At 43.9% G+C, this 20,798-nt stretch overlaps 1 protein-coding gene across 2 annotated transcripts in view; it reads right to left on the minus strand.

The window, feature by feature from the left end:
• Positions 1–2,653: 2,653 nt before the first annotated feature.
• The window catches only part of POP1 (POP1 homolog, ribonuclease P/MRP subunit), a 36,173-nt gene continuing 18,028 nt past the window's right edge, over positions 2,654–20,798 (minus strand). For both annotated transcript variants that reach the window (XM_043879357.1, XM_043879358.1), the window contains exons 10-16: positions 18,619–18,730; positions 17,746–17,865; positions 12,882–12,997; positions 10,670–10,861; positions 9,213–9,367; positions 4,603–4,935; positions 2,654–3,642 (exon numbers count right to left, since the gene is read on the minus strand). In XM_043879357.1, the coding sequence (XP_043735292.1) occupies positions 2,994–3,642; positions 4,603–4,935; positions 9,213–9,367; positions 10,670–10,861; positions 12,882–12,997; positions 17,746–17,865; positions 18,619–18,730 (1,677 nt within the window). In that variant the 3' untranslated portion in view covers positions 2,654–2,993. The remainder of the gene's footprint in view (positions 3,643–4,602; positions 4,936–9,212; positions 9,368–10,669; positions 10,862–12,881; positions 12,998–17,745; positions 17,866–18,618; positions 18,731–20,798) is intronic.

Below are 20,798 nucleotides of genomic sequence, written 5' to 3' on the forward strand. Positions count from 1 at the left end.
AGCCCACAGACCCATTGCTTTCTCAAAGAGCATGGGCTCCAGACTCCCTGAAGCCGAAGGCTCAACCCAAGTCACATATCAAAATGGCCTGGGAGCTCCTAAGAAATGCTGAGGCTTGGGCCCAACCCATGATTGTGTTCCAGGCAAGGTTTGGATGGCATTACCGGCTCAATGGACATGAGTTTGAGCAAACTCCGGGAGATGGTGAAGGACAGGGAAGCCTGGAGTGCTGCAGTCCGTGGGGTCGCAAAGAGTCAAACACAACAAGGTAAGGAAATGGCAACATACACTTAAGGGGCACACACATTGCATGGGTTTTTATGTATTATACGTTGCTGACGATGCTTTCCTTAAAGGAAAACTACGGACACACATCTCAAAGCTGAGAAGTGAACGTGCATGCTTAGTCACTCAGTCGTGTCTAACTCTTTGCGACCCCGTGGACTGCAGCACTCCAGGCTCTTTGGCCCATAGGACTTTTCAGGCAAGAATACTGGAGTGGGTTGCCATGCCCTCCTCCAAGGGATCTTTCCAACCCAGGATCGAACAGAGTCTCTTAAGCCTCTGTATTGGGAGGCAGACTCTTTACCAGTGGTGTCACTTGGAAAGCCCCTACAGCATGTCTTTCCCTAAATTTATGTAGCCATGAAACACTTTTTCCCCAGGAAACATCTCCAGGGACCAGTGCTCCCAGGAATATATTTTGGGAAATGCTAGTCTATCCTTTCAGCGCATAGTTCTTTGCCACCACCAAGCAGAGCAAGTAACTGTCCCTTGTGATGAGGGCAGGGCAGCAGGGCCCACGAGAGGTGCTGTAGAGTGAGACTCGGTGACACAGCTCGCTTAGACATCAAGCAAGCGAAGCCACAGATGAAGTGGCTTGGAGCCTAGAAAACAAATGAGGAACAGCTCAAGAAATACTAATGACCGAGTATCTGGCGATATTTTAATGTATTCTGCTTGCAGCCACCACTAAGCTATACTGTTTTTTCCAGTCTCATTTGGATGGGGCACAAATACATTCAGAGGCAGGGTGAGAGGGGAAACGACAGATGTTTCATCATCGGCTACAGTAATGCTGACTCTCTCCCCAACGCATCACTCCCAAAGACAGTCACTGGCAAACACTACTGCAAAAACATAAGGCACTTATGTTAATAATACCTAACTGTAGGAAATTCCCTGCAAGTCCAGTGGTTAACTCTCTGGGCTTCCCAGGACATAGGTTCAATCCCTGGTAGGGGAACTAAGATCTTGTATGATGGTGGCACAGTCAAAAAATTTTACAAGTTAAAAAAAGTGTATATTTAAATGAAAATTAATAATAATCTCACTTAAGCTCTGGAATTAGAAGATACTATGGAAAGTTATGACAAACCTAGATAGCATATTAAAAAGCAGAGACATTACTTTGCCAACAAAGGTCCGTCTGGTCAAGGCTATGGTTTTTCCAGTGGTCACGTATGGATGTGAGAGTTGGACTGTGAAGAAAGCTGAGCTCTGAAAAATGGATGCTTTTGAACTGAGAGTCCCTTGGACTGCAAGGAGATCCAACCAGTCCATCCTAAAGGAGATCAGTCCTGGGTGTTCATTGGAAGGACTGATGCTGAAGCTGAAACTCCAGTACTTTGGCCATCTCATGCGAAGAGTTGACTTATTGGAAAAGACCCTGGATGCTGGGAGGGATTGGGGGCAGGAGGAGGAGGGGACGACAGAGGCTGGATGGTATCACCGACTCGATGGGCATAAGTTTGAGTAAACTCCGGGAGTTGGTGATGGACAAGGAGGCCTGGTGTGCTGCAATTCATGGGGTCACAAAAAGTCAGACAAGACTGAGCGACTGAACCGAACTGAACTGAATGAACTATTATCCACTTCTTAGAGAATCACAATGTACCTATCATATGGAAGGTTCTAGAATTCCTTTTAAAAAAATACTTAACTGTATTTAACCCAGAGTTTCCAAAATCACCCAGTCCTTGGACTCTTTTTCTTAGGTCATATATTTCATAGAACATGTTTTTGAGAAATGCTCCTCTATGGCTTTGAAACAGTCTTTGCAAAAGCAAAAAGCACAGGAAAATTAAGTAACTCCTGGAAACATGTGCTGGTCAACAACACAGAAGATGAAGGGTCACGAAACCATAGATCCCCCCTCTAATTCCATCTCAACACTTTTGCCGTAAACCAAACTGCCGAAGCAACAATACATTTTCCACGATGTCCTTCTTTCCGGTGTGAAGAGGCGGGAATGCTGATTACAGCACAGAACTCAATGTGGTCCACGGGGGACCCACCGGTCAAGTACAGAGACCAGACATTTCTAGTCTCCTCTTTGAAAATGAAAGTCGCTCAGTCGTGTCCAACTCTTACAACCCCACGTAGCCCGCCTGGCTCCTCTGTCCATTGGATTCTCCAAGCAAGAACACTGAGTGGGCGGCCATGCCCTCCTCCAGGGGATCTTCCCCACCCAGGGATGGAACTCAGGTCTCCCGCATTGCAGGCAGAGTCTTCACCATGTGAGCTACCCAGGAAGCCCTCTTTTCCTCCTTGGTAACAATCAAATCATTAAACAACTGTTGTCATCGCTTATCACATGACTACAAGAATTTTCAAATAGACTTGACAGCCCTTGGTTTCTGATCAAAAAAAGAAAAAAGGACGCAAGAAGACAACCAGAGTTTCTAATTATTTTCAGCAAGAATTACACAGGCTGAGAAAGCAAAATACAAAAGCTTTTGGCTCTATATGTCAAATGATTTTAAAGTATCACAGCGAGGATGGGGAAAGATGGAAATCAATGAGATTACTGGAATGATGTAAACATTTTACCCATTTGCATAAATACATAAGTTTCTTTATTCTCGTTTCCAAGGAATTTCGCGTGATGTCTTGAAACAGAAGGCAGGGCAGGGGGAGGGGGAACAACTCTCTGGTTGGCTGTGAGACTTGGCAAACACAGGTCTTCTCTGTGCCGTGATGTGAACCCACGTTCACACCTCAATTGTGATTCTCGCAAACCGATACTGCAGGGAGGCAGGCGGCCTCAGCAACACGAGGCCCCTCTCCGGCCCTGGCTGCCTGGACAGCATGTCCAGCAAGCCCGTCAGGCTAACAAACCCCAGGGCTTCCCCACAGCCGACGGCCACGGAAAAATCTCCCTGGGTGACAAAGCCAAGGAGAGCTCTGGAGCAGTGAGAAGTCACAACCGGGAGGGGGCCTGACCACAAGCCCAGGGTCAGGGGCTGGGGCCCGGCCGCAGGGTCCCCCTCTGCCAGGCCCTCAGATGCGGCACACCCTCGGTTCGGCCTCTTCTTCAGCTTCTTCTCCTTCTGTTCCCGGATCTGGCTCTTGAATGGGTCGCTGTGCTTGGGCTCCTGGGGCCCACAGTACAGCCGATCGTGGCCGAGCTGCAGGAGATCCTCCTTGTCTGGGACGCAGATCAGGGTGTGCGGGCCGGGGCTGCCCTTCCCCAGCAGGGCCAGCCTGACCCACACCAGGGCCCTGGGGAAGCCGTCCAGCACGGCCAGGCAGGCCTCTCCAGTCAGTCCTTGCTGCCCTCTGCCGGCTCGCTGGGTCGCCCGACCGCCCCCAGACCTGGGCCCACACCAGGCTGACAGCTGCCTCAGTAATCTTCTACTCCTACGTGAAGGGGGAGACAAGCCTTGTGAAGATATTTTGTTCATAGAGAACATAAGCAATCAGGAGACTGGGCATTGCTAGAGTTCATTTGCTTTTCTTTTTTGTTTAATACTCAATGTGGGAAAAGGATCAAAGCTTCAACTTTTAAAAAATTAAAACCACCCATTTTTACATTTTTGTAACAATCTCTTTCAGGTGTCTACTATTTTGAGACTGAAGGACTAAAGCTTAAAAGCTGAAGGCAGAGAAAAATAAGATGGTGGGGTGGAATCTATGGCTATATTCACAGTGGGAGGGTTAAAAAGTAACTGATAATTTTGATGGAAAAAGAAAGCCTAAGGGACACTTGTATGAAAAGTCAGAAGGAAAGATAGGAAATTATAAGGTATTATACAGAAAAATAAGTATAAAGCAAAGGGGTGGCACGCTTTTAAAATCAGAGCACAGAACAAAGGGTAAATGATAAGCAGATCGAATAGCTTTCAGCAATACCACGAGCACACCTTCCACACAGTCCCCTCTGCGCTACAACAGTATCACAATGAATGAATGAACCACCTCATCGGCCACAAACGCAGGTCATTCAAAACCAATGAGAAGGAATCTAATTCAGCAATTTAAAGGGTGCTTGCAGGGGTTCTTCATTACTTAAGATCATAACCGTGAGGGTACTGCTTTGTGAGCAAAGACTAAATAAAATAGGTCATAAATGGCCTTGGTTTAGGTCTACTGAGGTGATTTTTTAAATCATTTCAGCTGCATCATGCCCCAAATCAAGTGTGTGTGATTTTAGGCTTTCCCCTGGGCCCTCGAGGATCCACTGACTTTTCCTGCTAGGAGGTCTGTAAATTCACTTGGCCTTTGTGTAAAGGCACCATGATAACTTCTACACCCTGGAGCCTGGGTCAGTATCAAAAAACAGACAATCCAAAAAAGGCATCTGGAGTCTTGGGCACTTACCTAAGAACGCAAAGGCGGCTGCTGGCGGCACTCTGGCTGGCCGCCCCGTCGGGTTCCACCCCGGCTGGACAATCCGTGTCCATGACTCCCTCAGGCTCACTGGAGTCACGCAGGGGTGTGCCCTGGTTCTCAGACAGCTGAGCAGTCCTTCCAGGCCCGGGAACACAAGGCACCCCATCTCTGCTCTCCCCACCACTTGGAGAGGAAGCTGCAGGCGGTTCCTCTTGAGCCTGGACTCTTGACTCCCAGTCTCGAGTTAACTGCTCCCAGGGACAGTAAAAAGGTGCCAGGGTGCCAAGCTTAACGTAGTTGGGCCGTTTTGCAGGAGGACGTCTAATGGGAATCAAAGAGGAAAACCAATTTTGAACGGTTTAGGATGGACAATCAAAAGAACCATGGCCACTGAACTCCATCTATTTAAAAAACAAACCTGCAGGGTGGTCCAGTGATTAAGAAGCCACCTGCCAATGCGGGGGACATGGGTTTGGTCCCTGGTCCCAGAAGATTATATAACGAGAGCCCGTGCTCTGAAACCAGAGAGGCCACCTCAGTGAGAAGCCCGCACACCACAGCGAGCAGCAGCGCCCACTCGCCACAGCTGGAGAAAGCCCGGCACACCCAAAAATAAACTAATCAATAAACCCCAAAATAAATAAATAAATAAATAACATACAAAAAAGTTTTCAAAGAAATATGGTTTTTTTTAAAAATGATAATAACCAATTCTCCTGGCTGAGCTTTTTTTTTTTATTGTTTGGTTTTTACTGTAATAGGTAATGCACCCACAAAGTTGCCCCATGGGCACCCCTCCTGAACGACTGCAGGTAAGGTGTGCTCCTGGAGCCGTGCAGTGACGCCACTGCACCCTCAACAGGGTTTGCAGTTTCCAAGGTGCAAGATGGGGGATGGTGAAGTTTCTCTCACCCTTGACCTCTGGTAACCCCACTATCCTCCACAGAGTCACTATCATCATCAGTTCCTTATATATCCTTCTCCAGACATTCTATGAACATACAAGCAAATAATGTGGATATTTCTTTCTGTTTTTACCCATCTTGCAAAAAATGGTGGCAAAAAAAAAACCAAACGGTGGCAAACAGATCATGTGCTCTTTGCTTAACCTTACTCATTTAACAAAATATCTAGGAGATCATCTTTTATGAGCACATCTAGACACCCTCACTCTTCTGCGCGAGGCTCACCCCCCTGGGTGATTATGGCCTCAGTTATCTAGACAGACAGGGCATTATCTCCTGCAGGGCTTTTTGGTTATTTTCAAGCTTTTGCTTCTACAAACGCTGCTGCCATGAACAACCTTGAACATGCTGCTCAAGGACAAGTATGTTCACAGGATCAAGTCCCGGGAGTGGAAGTGCTGAGGCAGCGAGTATTATGAGCACTTGCAATTTTGATGATTATTTCCAAACTGCCCTCCATATGAATGACCCCAGTTGACCTTTCCAGCAACAGGTAAGTGAGGGAGAGCCTTCAGAAAACCACAGATGAGTGGGAACCAGGGTCTGCTCTGGTACCTAATGACCCCAAGAGGTAGAGAGCGGCCTGGCTGTGGGCCCTTCTGGGCGGGGGCACTCTGTGAGAGCCTGTGTCTTCAGACTGACGGTCTCCTCGGGGACAGGCCCAGACTGTCCTTCCTGCCTTTGCTTCTCACTATGTGCTGCACCCTAAGACCCCAAATGCAAATGACCAGGGGTTCAGTGTGAGCCTATATCCTGGAGATGGAACCACAGGTGCTCTGGCCTCTGAGAGGGGCACCTGGTGAAAAACTCTCCCAGGGAACCGGCCTCACCCAAACACCTTTAAAAAGAGAGATGGACAATTTACAAAAAAGAGATAACAAATGGTGAAAACACAATAGGAGACAGAGGGCAAGCTGCAGTTTCACTCAAACCTGATGCTGATGGAACACACGCTCACATCTTTGAAATTCGCAACTTGGAGGTTCACACGTAGGGGACTTACCGCATGGTTACTCTCCCACTTCGTCACTGCCCCCCACCATCCTCACATCTCTCTCCTTATAAGCCTAGATTCCACAGTTCAGAGCCCGCCTGCTAAGTTGCTTCAGTCGTGTCCGACTCTTTGCAATCCCACCAGGCTCCTCTGTCCAGGAGATTCTCCAGGCAAGCACACTGGAGTGGGTTGCCGTGCCCTTCTCCATAGCTCACACAGGCTCCCTTTACACATACCCTCAACTCCTTCCCCCGGCAAAGCCCATCCTGGTTACATGCAACCCTCCTCCTTCCCCACTCCAGCACCAGACTGGCAGAACATGGCTGGGGAAGAGCATGCAACAGTCCTGAAGGGTCTCACTACTAACACAAAACTCAAGTGGGCTCTTACATTTCTTACAAATCCCCTAGGTTTCTCCCGGTGAGTCCATCTTCCACTGTCCAAGAACACCGTTTACATCAACTCCTCACTTCTTAAATCTCTGATAGCCTCTCTCTCCCTTATTCCTAGATGATATTTCCTTGCCTATTTTTAACTGAGAAGACAGGCACGGTTAGCAGATTACTACCCAACCTCTCTGCAGAGTCTAGCCTACCTAAATCTGTAGCGTTTCAGAGTCAGGCTTCCAGCCTGTTAAAATGAGAGCACTGAGCCTGATCCTATGGAACACCACCCCTTCCCCTGGTGCCCCGATGCCACCCCCTCTTCCCTGCTTGAGGGCTTTGGTCTTGCAAGTTAGCCTCCTCACCTCTCCTGGATCCCTCCCACCAGCCTGGAAACACGCACTTCCACAAAGAGTAAGCTCCACAAGGGCAGAACTGACTTTGCCTGCCCTGACCGCTGCTGTAGCCTCAGGGCCCAGAAAAGTTTTCGACACACGGCAGGTTCTAAATTCACATGTGTTAAATGAATAAACTGGACAAATATGTAGAGACGCATAGGGAAAGCTGTTCACAGAAGCACAGAGCAAAAAAAGCAGGAAGAATATAAAGGGCCACTGATAAATCACAGAATAGCCACACTGCATTGGTAAACTGACTCGCCAGACAAACCTGGCCCCCTGCCAGGGGCCAGGTATGACCCATGAGCTAGGAATGGATTTACACTCTTAAATGGCTGAGAAAACACAAGAGATTAATATCTTATGGCTCATGAAAATGATAGGAAATCCACAGGGTGAGCCTGGAACACAGCCAGGCCCACTCGTTTACACATCCTCTGTGGCGGCTTTTGCACCATGCCGGCAGAGCTGAGCAGTTCCCATGGAGACAAGGCCCAGAAAGCCAGAAATAGCTATCATCTGGCCCCTTACAGGATAAGTTTGCTAACACTTAGTGTAGAGTCGTATTTATTGATGTAGGAAAATTTTCCATAACATACCGTTAAATGAAAAAAAGCAGGTTTCAAAATAGTGTGTCATATAATGCTTAAAAAAAAATTCCCACTTCCCTGGTGGTCCAGTGACTAAGATTCCACGCTCCCAACGCAGGAGGCCCAGGTTCAATCCCTGGTCAGGGAACTAGATCCCACATGCTGCAACTAAAGTTCCTGCACGCTGCCAGTAAGATCAGAGATCCTGCCTGCCGCAGCTAAGACCTAGTGCAGCCAAATAAACCAGTAATTTAAAAATTGATTAAATTTTTAAAAAATTTATTATATACATAGAAAAATAAGTATTTCTGTCAATTACTACTTAACAAGCACAGAGAAGCCCCTGCATACTATGGGAGGCACAGGACGGCTGCCCTCAAAAGGGCCTGTGAGCCAGAATCCAGGAACCTCTTGCCGCTCACTCGTCCACTTATTCATCCATCATTCAAACCACAGCTCATCTGTCCACCCTTCAAACCTGGAAAGTCAGGCAGGGCCCGTCTCTGTGGCTGCAGACATGCACAGGAATGCACGACCGTGGAGCTCAGAGTCAAGGAAACACAACATTCAATTATTCACCCATTCATCAGTCAACAGATGCAAGTATTCGGGCCCACTGGGCACTGGCTGGACATAGCAGATGCCACAACAAACAAGAGGGTTTCTGTGCTTCCAGGAGCCTACTGGATTTCAGCAGGAAATACACATGCCCAGGGTTTCCTTTCCAGAGTATAAAGGAAATACAGCCTCTCACTGGCCACTCTTCCAATGGAAAAAGAAAAGAAAACAGTCTAGATGGATAGATACTAAAATGCAAAAACAGTGCTTATCTCTCTGGATAAAAGGAATACACTAGTTTATAAAGTATTTTTATATGTTTCCATACTTTCTTCAAAATTTCATAAATATATACTCCATTTATAACCATTACAAAAAAAAAAAAACATACAATATCCATTTTGAGGGGCAGGGCTCAGTAGTGGGAATCTGTTAACAAGCGCCCGGAACTCAGGTCCACAGTTCAGGAGTACACCATCGTCACTGAATCAAATAACCAAGAGAAGGGTTTGTAACCTGCACGGACAATAAAATCCAGCAATAGGGCCATCTACTAACTAAGTAATGTCCTCTTCAATCATGTCTCGGGAATGCTGACAAGTCTACAAACTCCACGTGACACAGTCAAGAAGTCCCTGAGGCCAGGAAAAACACTGCTGGGCAGCGTGTCTTCCCTTTAAGACAGAAAACTCGAGCAGCCAGCTTCTTACCTCTTGTACTTCTCAAGAAGGTGTTTCGCTTGCTCTTCAGCAAAGAGAACCCCAGCAGGGCAGTCTGGGAAATCGTCTGGGACATTAGGCGACCTTTTATACTGAGAATGTACTGAGGTTTCTTTTAACCCTCCGACTCTTGCACCTCGATAGATCTAGAAGAAAGGCCAGAAAGATTCTGTCATCATACCAACTTACAGGGAAACTGCTGAATTCTTTGTATGGGGAAAGTGGGAAACCTAAATACCCATCAAAAAGAGAATGGATAAATACACTGAGGAATTAACTCTACAATGAGTTACCATACAACAGTAAAAATGAATGACTTAGAGCTTCATCAATCATCACGGAAAAAAAAAAAAATCTCAATGTTGAGTGAACAGAGCAAGTAAAAACATGTCAAATTTAGCTATTTTTTTAATCTATTTTTTTATTAAAGGATAATTGCTTTACAGAATTTTGTTGCTTTCTGTCAAACTCAACCTGAATCAGCCACAGGTATACATATACCCCCTCCCTTTTGAACTTCCCTCCCATCTCCCTCATCCCACCCCTCTAGGTTGATACAGACCCCTGTTTGAGTTTCTTAGCCATACAGCAAATTCCTGTTGGCGATCTATTTTACATATGGTAATGTAAGTTTCCATGTTACAAATTTAGCTATTTTAGTTTGGGATACATACACACACAATTAATAAAACTATAAAAACATGCATGATAGCAACAAACACCAATAGGGCCAGTGATTCCTTTGGAAGGAGAGAAGGAAATGGGATTGGAGAGGGATACAGAGTGCTTCCAATGACCCTTTAATGGCTTATTTCTTAAGCTGGACAGTACACAAGTGTCACTTTCTGTATATTTGAAACAGTTCATAAGTTTAAAGTTATCTTTAAAAATAACCCCGCTCCTAAATGATTAAATATCTTTTACACTATGCATAAGGACTAAAATTAATTGCCTGCATGAATCTAACAGTAATACATGTCCTTTATGTTCTCTAAGTAATTATTTAAACTAACCAGGAAAACTCAAACACACATTAGAGTTTAAAAAAAATTTTTAGCTGCAGTTAATAAAGAGGAATATATGGATCAACACAAAAACAATTGTACTCTACACATCTATAAAAATTAAATATTTTGCTTTTAAACTATAACAAATTTCAAGTAAAAACAAAAACAAAAAACCTCGTTTGTTGCCACTAGTATTCAACAATCAGGCCACTTTTAAAACCTCGAAAGTTCACCAAATGTAAGCACAACTCTTACTAATGAACCTGGCTCCAGGGACTTTATGAAATTATCTCGTATCCAAGGTTATAGCTCAAAGGGCAGAAAACTAGCACTCAATTTCTAGGCCCTGCATTAAGTCAGCAACATTTTCATCACTTGGCATTCCCTAAGAATGTATCTTGAATGTTGTAACTGTTAGTCAGTATCAAAAGAGTCACTTACAAATGGAATCCAGAACGCCATGCCCCAGCCCTTTGGGAGCAGGACATCCCAGCCACTTCCCCAGCCTCGCTGGTCATCACCCGTCACTTTTCCTGGTTGTTGAATCAAAAGTATAGGAACCTTGGATTCATGGGGACCTAAAAAAAGTTGTGACCCGGGCACCAGCAATTCACTCCTCTTCCGGTTTAAATCCTGAAGTGGAAGAAAATAATTCAAGACAAACAACTCTAGTCTTCTGGGAGATCCTACTGGGTCTCCCTATAAGCAGCTGTAGAAAGTTAAACACTCTTTTAGGAAGAAAGCATTCTCAATAAATAAATGTGAGTACAGAGTACTCCTCCCGGGATGGTTTTCCTCCATAGAATTGCTTTGGTAGAAAATGCCACATTGTCTTAAATTTGGTCTAGAATATACTAGATGATTAACGTTCTAAAACAACATAAACTCATTCTGCTCGTTTCTTATATCAGGATTAATCTTATATTTTAACACTCTTACATTTACTTTGGTTAAGATTGGAGGTCATGGAGTAAAGGAGGTATGAATAATTAACAATTTCTCAAGGGAAGCAAGTTGGATAATACTCCAGCTCTTTGAGAAAATTTCTCATCAGGTCCTAAAACAGAAGATGCTACAAATTATCTGTCAGGTGGACTGGAGGGAGTGAGTAACAACATCCTTTCAGATTTTTCTTGCCAGCTGTCAAAGGAGATGAGCAGGTATGAGAGGCCTGCCACTCGACTGAGAAGACCACAGCAGAGACCATCTCCATCAGCGACAGAGCTTAACTCAGGAACGCCCTGCATGCAGGACCAAGTCTTGGGTCTCCTTTTTTTAATCCTTAGTGATTCCAAAGTATCTATGTCTATAGCCCCAGTGTTTCCTCCTGAGACAGACACCTGTCTCCTGGACATCTGCTCCTGGGACAGCTCAAGGCTTCTCAAACCCAGTTTATCGGAGATCGAGCTCATCTGCCCCGCTGTGTCCCTCTCTTCCACTGTGCCCCAGCCAGCAGGACGCACAATCCTCACAGCTCATTCACTCATTCATCATCCTTTCAAATATTTACTGTTCATTCATTTACTCGTTCATTCAAATATTTCCTGAGCACTTGTGATACACCAGGCACTGTGCTAGCACCTGGGAAGACAAGAGTGACAAGTCAGACCTGGCTCTGGCTCTCTTTCAGCTGAGCTCTTAAATCCAAGCTAGACCCCTGGAAGCTAACCCACAAGCCTTCTTTCTCACGTCCCATCTTCCAATCAACCACTGAGTCTTGTCGGTTTTACTCCCCAGCCCCTCCACTCCAGCTGCACAGACACACTTCAGGCCCCCACCATGCCATCTGGACTATTTTAAGGATCTCTTTTAAGGCCATCCAACCATGTGTCCTCTCTCCAGCTCCTCAGGCCCCCTCTTCCCCATCCCTAGTCTCCACAACACTGCCAGAGTGAAATCTAATCATGTCATGGCCAAGTTTAAAATCTTCAATGGCCCCTACATCTTCAGTCCAAATGCAAAGATGCCTCAAGGTCTTTTACACTGGACCCGCATTTTAATCTCTTCAGTTCCGTCTCCTGCCTCACCCTTAACTCTAAGATACTGATCTGCTTGGAGATTCCTGAACAGGTCACCCTGTTTTTGGTCTGGGCCCTTGCCCTTCCCCTCAACTTTGGACAATCGTTTCTCCAATGTAGCCTTGACTCCTGGCTCCTGACCCCAAGAAGTCTGGTTAATTCTGACCATCCACCTAAGAGTTAGCTCAAATACCGGCTCCTCCATCTGGGAAGCTTTCCCTAATTTCCCTAGTCCGGGCTCAGTACCCATTCTTTGGGCTTCCTTCATACTCTGTACTTCTTCAACTGTATCCTAGGCATTCGCCCCATCACTGAATATAATACCTGGTGCTGGCAGGAGCTCAGTCATTGTGAGATTACAGACTGAGAACATTTAAGGGGAAAAACATAATGAATGAAAAACATATTTAAACCACAAGACTATCATTTTCAAGAAAAAGTCTCTGTATTCATCTTTTCTAGAGATTATTCTTCTCTAAAACAGAAAAAAAAAATCATTGTTTATATCATTAAGTAAGGGATCAAAAGTCTAAAAATAAAAGGAAGTCTATGGGCATCTATAAAGTATGAAATAACTTTCATGGTCTCTAAAGTGATGAATTTCAACCTGTTTTCATGACTTTACCATTAGTTACCTGATCCGAGATTTTATTCTCTGTGACACTCTTAGAGACATCTTGGTTCCAGAGAAAGCTATGCGAACACTCTGCAGGCACACCCTCCAGAAGCAGCTGTCTAACTTTCTCATTATCTAAGAGGGAAAAGAAACAGCCTTAAACCACATTCTTTAATTTAAGGGTCAAATTCTAAATGATGCTAGAGGACTTTCTGTTAGAGGAAAATATTCTACAGGGATTTACTTCTCTAGAGAATTTATTTACTTGAATAGAAACTGTTACTCTTACAGTTGGTTTCATGATCTGTGAAACAGTGCAGGCTCCTAAACTTACTTGACATTTATTTTTAGTGTATAAGATGCAAATATTACATTAAATTTCCTCGAAATAACTGCCTGATTCCACAGGGAAGATAATCAAATTCTAGGCATCACTGCAGAGGCGAAGAACCACTTCTTGATCATACTCTCTGATTGCACAAGTTATATTTTAACTACAGGCTTCAGAGCTCTTTATATCATCCCTGACCCAAAAGTCCTGAGCTAACAGATACTGTCCTTTTTTTCTGTCCTTTTATCTCAAGTCTCTAACAACCCTATTTTTATTGAACTGAGTGAATTCCCTTTCTGTAAAACGTATTGCTCTCATTCCTTTCAAATGAATATATTTTCTGTGAACTACGTTGTTTCATCCCTTTAAACGAGTCACACCGGCCAAAATACTCCAGTGGGAAAGGGGGAGGAATTGTTTCAGTTATAAACATGCATACTGATAGAAGAGATATCCTATATGCAACTATTTCAACACTAGGGGGAAAAATATCTTTCAGATTTTGTTTTGTTGGACTGAAGAATTAGAAGAAAAAAAAGAAAAAAACAAAAATCAGACAATTAATGGGTTTAGGTTAAGGTCCTAAAATGCCAACACAAAAGATCACTCAATAGAACATACCCACATGGGTCTGATGGCTGAAAAAGAAAAAAAAAAGTTGGAAGTGACTCTGCAGTTGTGATGTGCTGAGATTGTGAGATTGGTGGTCAAGACGGTTCAGAAGACCCTGAACTCACTTCCTCATGTGGGCACAGGACGATCACAACTGTTTACAGAGCAACCATGTATGAGAACATCTTGAAGACTAGCAGGAAAGACTTCCTACAGGTAAAGAAAATAAAGAAGGAACTGGAGAGGAGAGGTAGAGACCTGGTAAAGTCAAGCCACACACTCCCTGGGCTAGGCGGGCAGGGTAGGTGACCCACAGAACACAGGAGGAGAATCACAATTGCAGAGTTTTCCCAAAAGAGCGAAGGGCCCAAGCTCCACATCAAGTTCCCCAGCCTGGGGGAGCTGTATGGAGAGGATGAGCTCACAGAACATCTGGCTTTGAAGGCCAGCTGGGATTGACTACAGGACAGCTGGAGGATTACAGGAAACACAGACCCCACTCTGAAAGGGTGCGCACAAAATCTACATGCTCCAAGAACCAGTACAGAGGAAGCAGTCTGAAAAGAGCCTTTACTTGCTGATTTTAAAGTTTCCCAGAAAGTCAGGAGGCAACTGGGCGTCCTCCTGGGGACACCGATCTGGCAAGGATGTGAAGAGAAGGGAATCCTCATACTCTGTTGGTAGGAATGTCAACTGGTGCAGCCACTGTGTAAAACAGAATGGAGGCTCCCCCAAAAAACGAAAAATCAAACTATCACACAATCCAGCAACTCTGTTTTGCAGTACGTTTTCAAAGAAAATAAAAACACTCAATTGAAAAGATATGTGCACCCCCTATGCTCACTGCATCAATTATTTACAATAGCCAAGGTGTGGAAGCTACCTAAGGGTCCATCAACAGATGAACAGTTAAAGAATATGTGGTACATATACAATGGAATTCTACTCAGCCATGAAAAAGGATGAGATTTTGCCATTTCCAACAACATGAATGGACTTGGAGGATATTATGCTAAGCCAGACAGAGAAAGCCAAATACCAAATGATATCGCTAGTATGTGGAATCTAAAAAACAAAACCTAAGACAGAAACAGAGTCATAGATACGGAGAACAAACTGGTGGTTGCCAGAGGGGAGACTTGTGGAGGGATGAATGAAATAGTTGAGAGAGATTAAAAGACACGAACTTCCATTTATAAAATAAATAAGTCATGGGGATGCAATGTACAGGACAGAGGATATAGCCAATGATATTGAAATAAATCTGTATGATGACAGATGGTTAACTAGGCTTATCTTGGTTATCATTTTGTAAAGTTTTTTCAAGATAGACTTTAATTTTCTCTGAACTGATTTATACTAAGATTATACCACTCTAATGGCAGAAAGTGAAGAGGAACTAAAGAGCCTCTTGATGAGGGTCAAAGAAGAGAGTGAAAAAGCTGGCTTGAAACTCAACATTCAATAAACTAAAGATCACAGCATCCAGTCTCATCACTTCATGGCAAATAGAAGGGGAAAAACTGAAAACAGTGATAGATTTTATTTTCTTGGGCTCCAAAATCACTGTAGACAGTGACCGCAGCCATGAAGTTAAAAGATGCTTGCTCCTTGGGAAAAAAGCTATGACAAACCTAGACAGCATGTTCAAAAACAGAGACATCACTTTGCTGATAAAGGTTTGTATAGTCAAGCTATGGTTTTTCCAGTAGTCATATATGGATGTGAGAGTTGAACCATAAAGAAGGCTGAGCGCCAAAGAACTGATGCTTTTGAACTGTGGTGCTGGAGAAGATTCCTGAGAGTCCCTTGGACAGCAAGGAGATCAAACTAGTCCATCCTAAAGGAGATCAGTCCTGAATATTCCTTGGAAGGACTGATGCTGAAGCTGAACCTCCAATACTTTGGCCACCTGATGTGAAGAGCCAACTCATTGGAAAAGATCCTGATGCTGGGAAAGATTGAAGGCAGGAGCAGAAGTGGGTGGCAGAGAATAAGATGATTGGATGGTATCATCAACTTAATGGACTTGAGTTTGAGCAAACTCTAGGAGATAGTGAAGGACTGGGAAGCCTGGCGTACTGCAGCCCATGGGGCTGCAGAGTTGAACACAACTTAGCAAATGAACAATGAAAGCCTTAGAAAGAATTTAATACATAACTGCCTTTTCCCAAAACTGGTACAGACACTATGGAGAACAGTATGAAGATTCCTTAAAAAACTAAAAATAGAGCTACAATATGATCCAACAATCCCATTCCTGAGCATACACCCAAAGAAAATCATAATTCAAACAGATACATGCACCCCAATGTTACTGCAGCACTGTTTACAATACCTAAGACATGGAAGCAATCTAAATGTCCATCAACAGAGGAATGGATAAAGATTTGGTACAAATATAAAGGGACTATTACTCAGCCATCAAAAAGAACAAAATAATGCCATTTATGACAACATGGATCGACCTAGGTACAGTCATACTGACCGAAGTAAGACAGAGAAAGACAAATATTATATGATATAGCTTATATGTGGAATCTCAAAAAAAAGGCCACAAAAGAACTTATCTACAAAACAGAAGTAGTTACAAATGTAGAAAATAAATTTATGGTTATGGGGCTGGGGGGAAAGAGGGGAGGAATAAATTGGGAGACCGGGATTGACGCATATACACATTACTGAATATAAAATAGATAACTAACATGGACCTACTGTAGAGCGAAGGGTACTCTACGCAATCCTCTGTAATGGCCTATATGGGAAAAGAATCTTAAAAACAATGGATATATGTGTATGTACGTGGCCAGCTGCAGTCCATGGGGTCACAAAGAGTAGGACACAACTGAGCGACTGAACTGAACTGAACGTATATGAATAACAAATTCACTTTGTTGTACACCTGAAACTAATAAAACATTGTAAATCTACACCCCAATAGGAATTTTTAAAAATTATTCCAAAAAAGGATTTGAGGCAGCAAGACAGACTAAGCAGAGTTTAACTGTGGTTTTGAGATTGTTCTGACAGTCAACAACTATCAGTGTAGTAGATGCTCTAACTTCTACGGTTGTACCCAACCATACTGCTATTAAAAAAGAAAAGAAAGAGCCAACAATTCATTGATTAAAGTGTTAGACTTTCTAATTAACTAACTTACCTATCTATCTTAAATTCCTCTTTCATCCAATCCACCTTTCATGTTAAGGTTATGGCAGAGTACTGTACTGCCCCCTTAATAAGCTATCTACCTACTTGTGAAGGTGAAAAAAAACACAAATCTCAAGTTGTTACTACACACACCAGTCAGTATCTTTTCTCCCAAAACTGACAGACTGATTTTAATTATTCTTCCAATTAACTGGGCTTAAATGACAGTAAACACAGTGAGGCATTATCACAATTGTGCAGATCAGACTAAGATTTTAGCCAGCCCCCACCCACCCCCAACCACGTCCCCTAAGAAACCCCCAAAGGCCAAGCTACTGACTCTAAGCCGAGACCTCTTACCCTTCAGCACCTGGGATGGCCTTGCCAGGATTCGAACCTGGGTCATCTGTATGGTCAGACAGAGGCTTCCAAAGAGCACAAGACCAGCTGCGGGTGCGGGTCCCTTCCTCACAATTAAAATTCTGAAAAGCCAGGCATTTTCAGAGAACCCCGTTTGCAGAGGCAGGTTTTTACTAGATATTGAAAATAGAGAACTCAGGGGAAAAAATGAACATAAGGATCAGGATACACGTTTACAGCTAAAGATACTTCCTGATACACCATTTCCTTTTATCATGATCACCTTGAAAAGGTAGGCAAGTAAAAAGATGGCCTGAAATTTTCTACAGATAAAGTTACTGCAGAAGTTGTCACTGATGGAATTCTTCTAATGGGACTGACTAGTCAGAACAGTTGTTAAGGAAAACCAGGGTTGTCTCAGGAACTTTACCTTGGCATTTTTCTGGATTGGGCAAAACTTTGGACCTCTTTTGAGGCAGATTTATTCGTGGATCACCAACCGTCAGTCCCAGAATAGTACCTGCTGGAATTTCTGCTGGTGATGTTATTCCTTTAGCAACAAAACAAAATGCAAACAGGAAGTTATTCACAAATACATACATATTTTGCTTTCATTTTCAAATGTTTCTAATGAAATTTTCATCTTGGGCTGATTTTATAAAGACACACATTCCCTTTTATCTTCTCAATGATACTTTCAGAGAATAAATTAACATTCATAAAGAGTGACGCTTTACCAAAAACATTAAGTTAACATAACAGGTCATTTTACAACACGAACACGGATATCCCTATCAATAACTACAGGAGCTTTATATACAAATGCAATCATGTGTGGGTAAAAAGACTTCAGTTTAGTAGCTGGTATATGCATTTACGTATAGTAGCAGAATACCAGTTATTTATTTAAAATACTAACATCCCATTTGTGCTTCTTGCTGTATTTTAACAGTTTCAAAGTGAAAAGCACCACTATATTTAGGTAGCTCAGCTGCAAGATGCTCTTTTAACCCAGTTCCCACCCCTCCCATCTTCCCCATCTTCCTCCCGTGTTCCCCCGTATGCATGCTGAGTGCTAAGTTACTCCAGTCATGTCCGATTCTTTGTGACCCTGTGGACCGTAGCCCGCCAGGCTCCTCTGTCCGGGGGATTCTCCAGGCAAGAGTACTGCAATGGGTGGCTGTGCCCTCCTCCAGGGGATCTTCCCAACCAGGGATCAAACCCGCATCTCTTACGGCTCCTGCACTGGCAGGCGGGTTCTTTACCACTAGCGCCACCTGGGAAGCCCCGTTTCCCCGTATACCTCCCAGCAAGTCAAAAATGGCTGCTTGTCTGTGATGAAGGGAAACACTATCAGGATTCTTGCAGCTTTCAATCCACCAACGGTGAGGTGTCTTCTCTGTGTCCTCTCCCTCCTAGAAAACAACAACTCCTGTTCACCAGACACACAATGGATCAGGCTTAATAATTTTGGTTAAAACGTTTGTGCTACTGGCCTCCATCCTTTCATCCTCGTTTCTTAGAATGAATGTTTTTGGAGAGGAACCAGGGAAACTGTCACATCAGATTAACAACTCTTCTAACCAAAGACAAGGACGTAGGACTATGCTTCTCTCAAGAGTTCTGCACTAAGAAGAATATCTGCGTTTTCTGAGAGACTACCTGACTAACGTACCACACGCCTGTGGTCTCCGGAGCACAGTGCCAACACGAGAGACCTTGCTCCTTGCTCTTCTCCCAACACTACCAACCTCATCGCCAGACTAAGCAATACAATTTTCCTCACTGAAGAAAAACCAAAACAAAACCCCTTTTGAAGAAGTCTTTAGCAAAGGAAGATATTACTACTATAGTATTTCTAGAAATTTCAAGAAATAATCTATTTTACTTGCCTTTTTTTCTGAACAGAACTAGGAACTGAGGTTTCAAACAGCACTTCGAGTACCACATGCATGCCCGGGAAGAGAACGTCACAGCTGTGATTCATACCATAGTTTGCTGAAGGGGGATGTTCCCTTACAGAGTCTAACCTATAATATTAATACATTGAGCCCCTTACCTCACAGACACTCAGGTAGCACGTGATTCAAAGTACAGACCCTGGAACCAAACTTGGCAGGTTCGAATCCTCCCTCTGCAACTTACTAGCCAGCGTGGAATGCCTAGTCAGCGCCAGGCACTGCGCTGAGCCTGGGGCACAGAGTCAAGAAGAGGACTGCCCCGAGCCTGCCAGCATGAAGCTCAGAGTCTTGAGACACGGACATCGCAAAGACATGTGAACAAATCTAGACGTAAAAACTGAGGAATGGTGCAAGATGGAATGAAAACAGCAGCAAGGATTTAATTGAACTTGGAGATCAGGAAAGAATTCTAGAGGAAAGTGATACAGATGTTGAAACCTTTAGACTCAGCCAAGAAGAGGGGTAGAGACAGAAAATTCAGACAGTCTCAAAGGGACATGAGATCTGACACATTCTAGAACCAGGAGCCACTGGAAGAAGCCAGTGTGGCTGAAGTGCCGAACATGAGAAGAGATAAGGCCAGACAGGCATGGAGGCACAAGATTACCAGTCAAATTAAGGGCTTTGGATTTTTTTTTTTCTCACAAACAATGAGAAGCTATCCAAAAGCTTTGAATCAGGAAGTAGCTTGATGAGCATAAATTGCTAAAATGGGGCTACCCTGGTGGTCTAGTGGTTAAGATGTCTGCTTGCCAATGTAGGGGACATGGGTTCGATCCCTGGTCTGGGAAGATCCCACATGCCCTGGGGCCACTAAGCCTGTGCACCACAACCATTGAAGCCTGCGTGCTCCACAAGAAGAGAAGCCACCGTAAGAAGTCTGTGCACCGCAACTAGAGAGTAGTCCCTGCTCACTGCAACAAGAGAAAAAGCCTGCACAGCAACAAAGACCCAGTGCAGCAAAAAATAATTAATGAATTAATAAAAAAAAAAAAAGAAGAAAATTACACTTCACTTTCCTTTGGAAAAAAACAAAAAATTGCTAAAATATCACTCTGCCTCCTGTGTGGAGAAAGGAGCCAAAAATGGGAACAATGAAAGAAAGTTGAGAAGCTGCTTCAGGACCCAGGCCAGAGATGACAGAGACTAGTGAGGAAACAGTGAAGAGACAGAGGTCACCTTTGGTTTTTAAAGTATCTGTCTTCCAGCAGCTCAAACTCTGATAGGGTCTATCACTGTATCAGACATGTCCAATCAGCGAGAGGCATGGACGCTGAGAGGCACTGACACAGGAAAACGAACCAAATCTGAACCCAAAGTGTTCACATTTGAGTTTGATGCCTCATCTACTCTCTACTCTCCAGACCTGCGCAATCAACATGGCAGCCACTTGACACAGACAGCTTTGAATTTACCTATTAATAATTAAAATGAGTACAAGTACCAATTCACTTCCTCAGTCACACTAGCCACTCAGTAGCTACCTGTGGCTGGTGGCTCCTATACTGGACAGCACAAAGAA

The sequence above is a fragment of the Cervus elaphus genome, chromosome 21 (assembly GCF_910594005.1).
Source record: "Cervus elaphus chromosome 21, mCerEla1.1, whole genome shotgun sequence".
In the NCBI taxonomy this organism is placed as follows: Eukaryota; Metazoa; Chordata; class Mammalia; order Artiodactyla; family Cervidae; genus Cervus; species Cervus elaphus.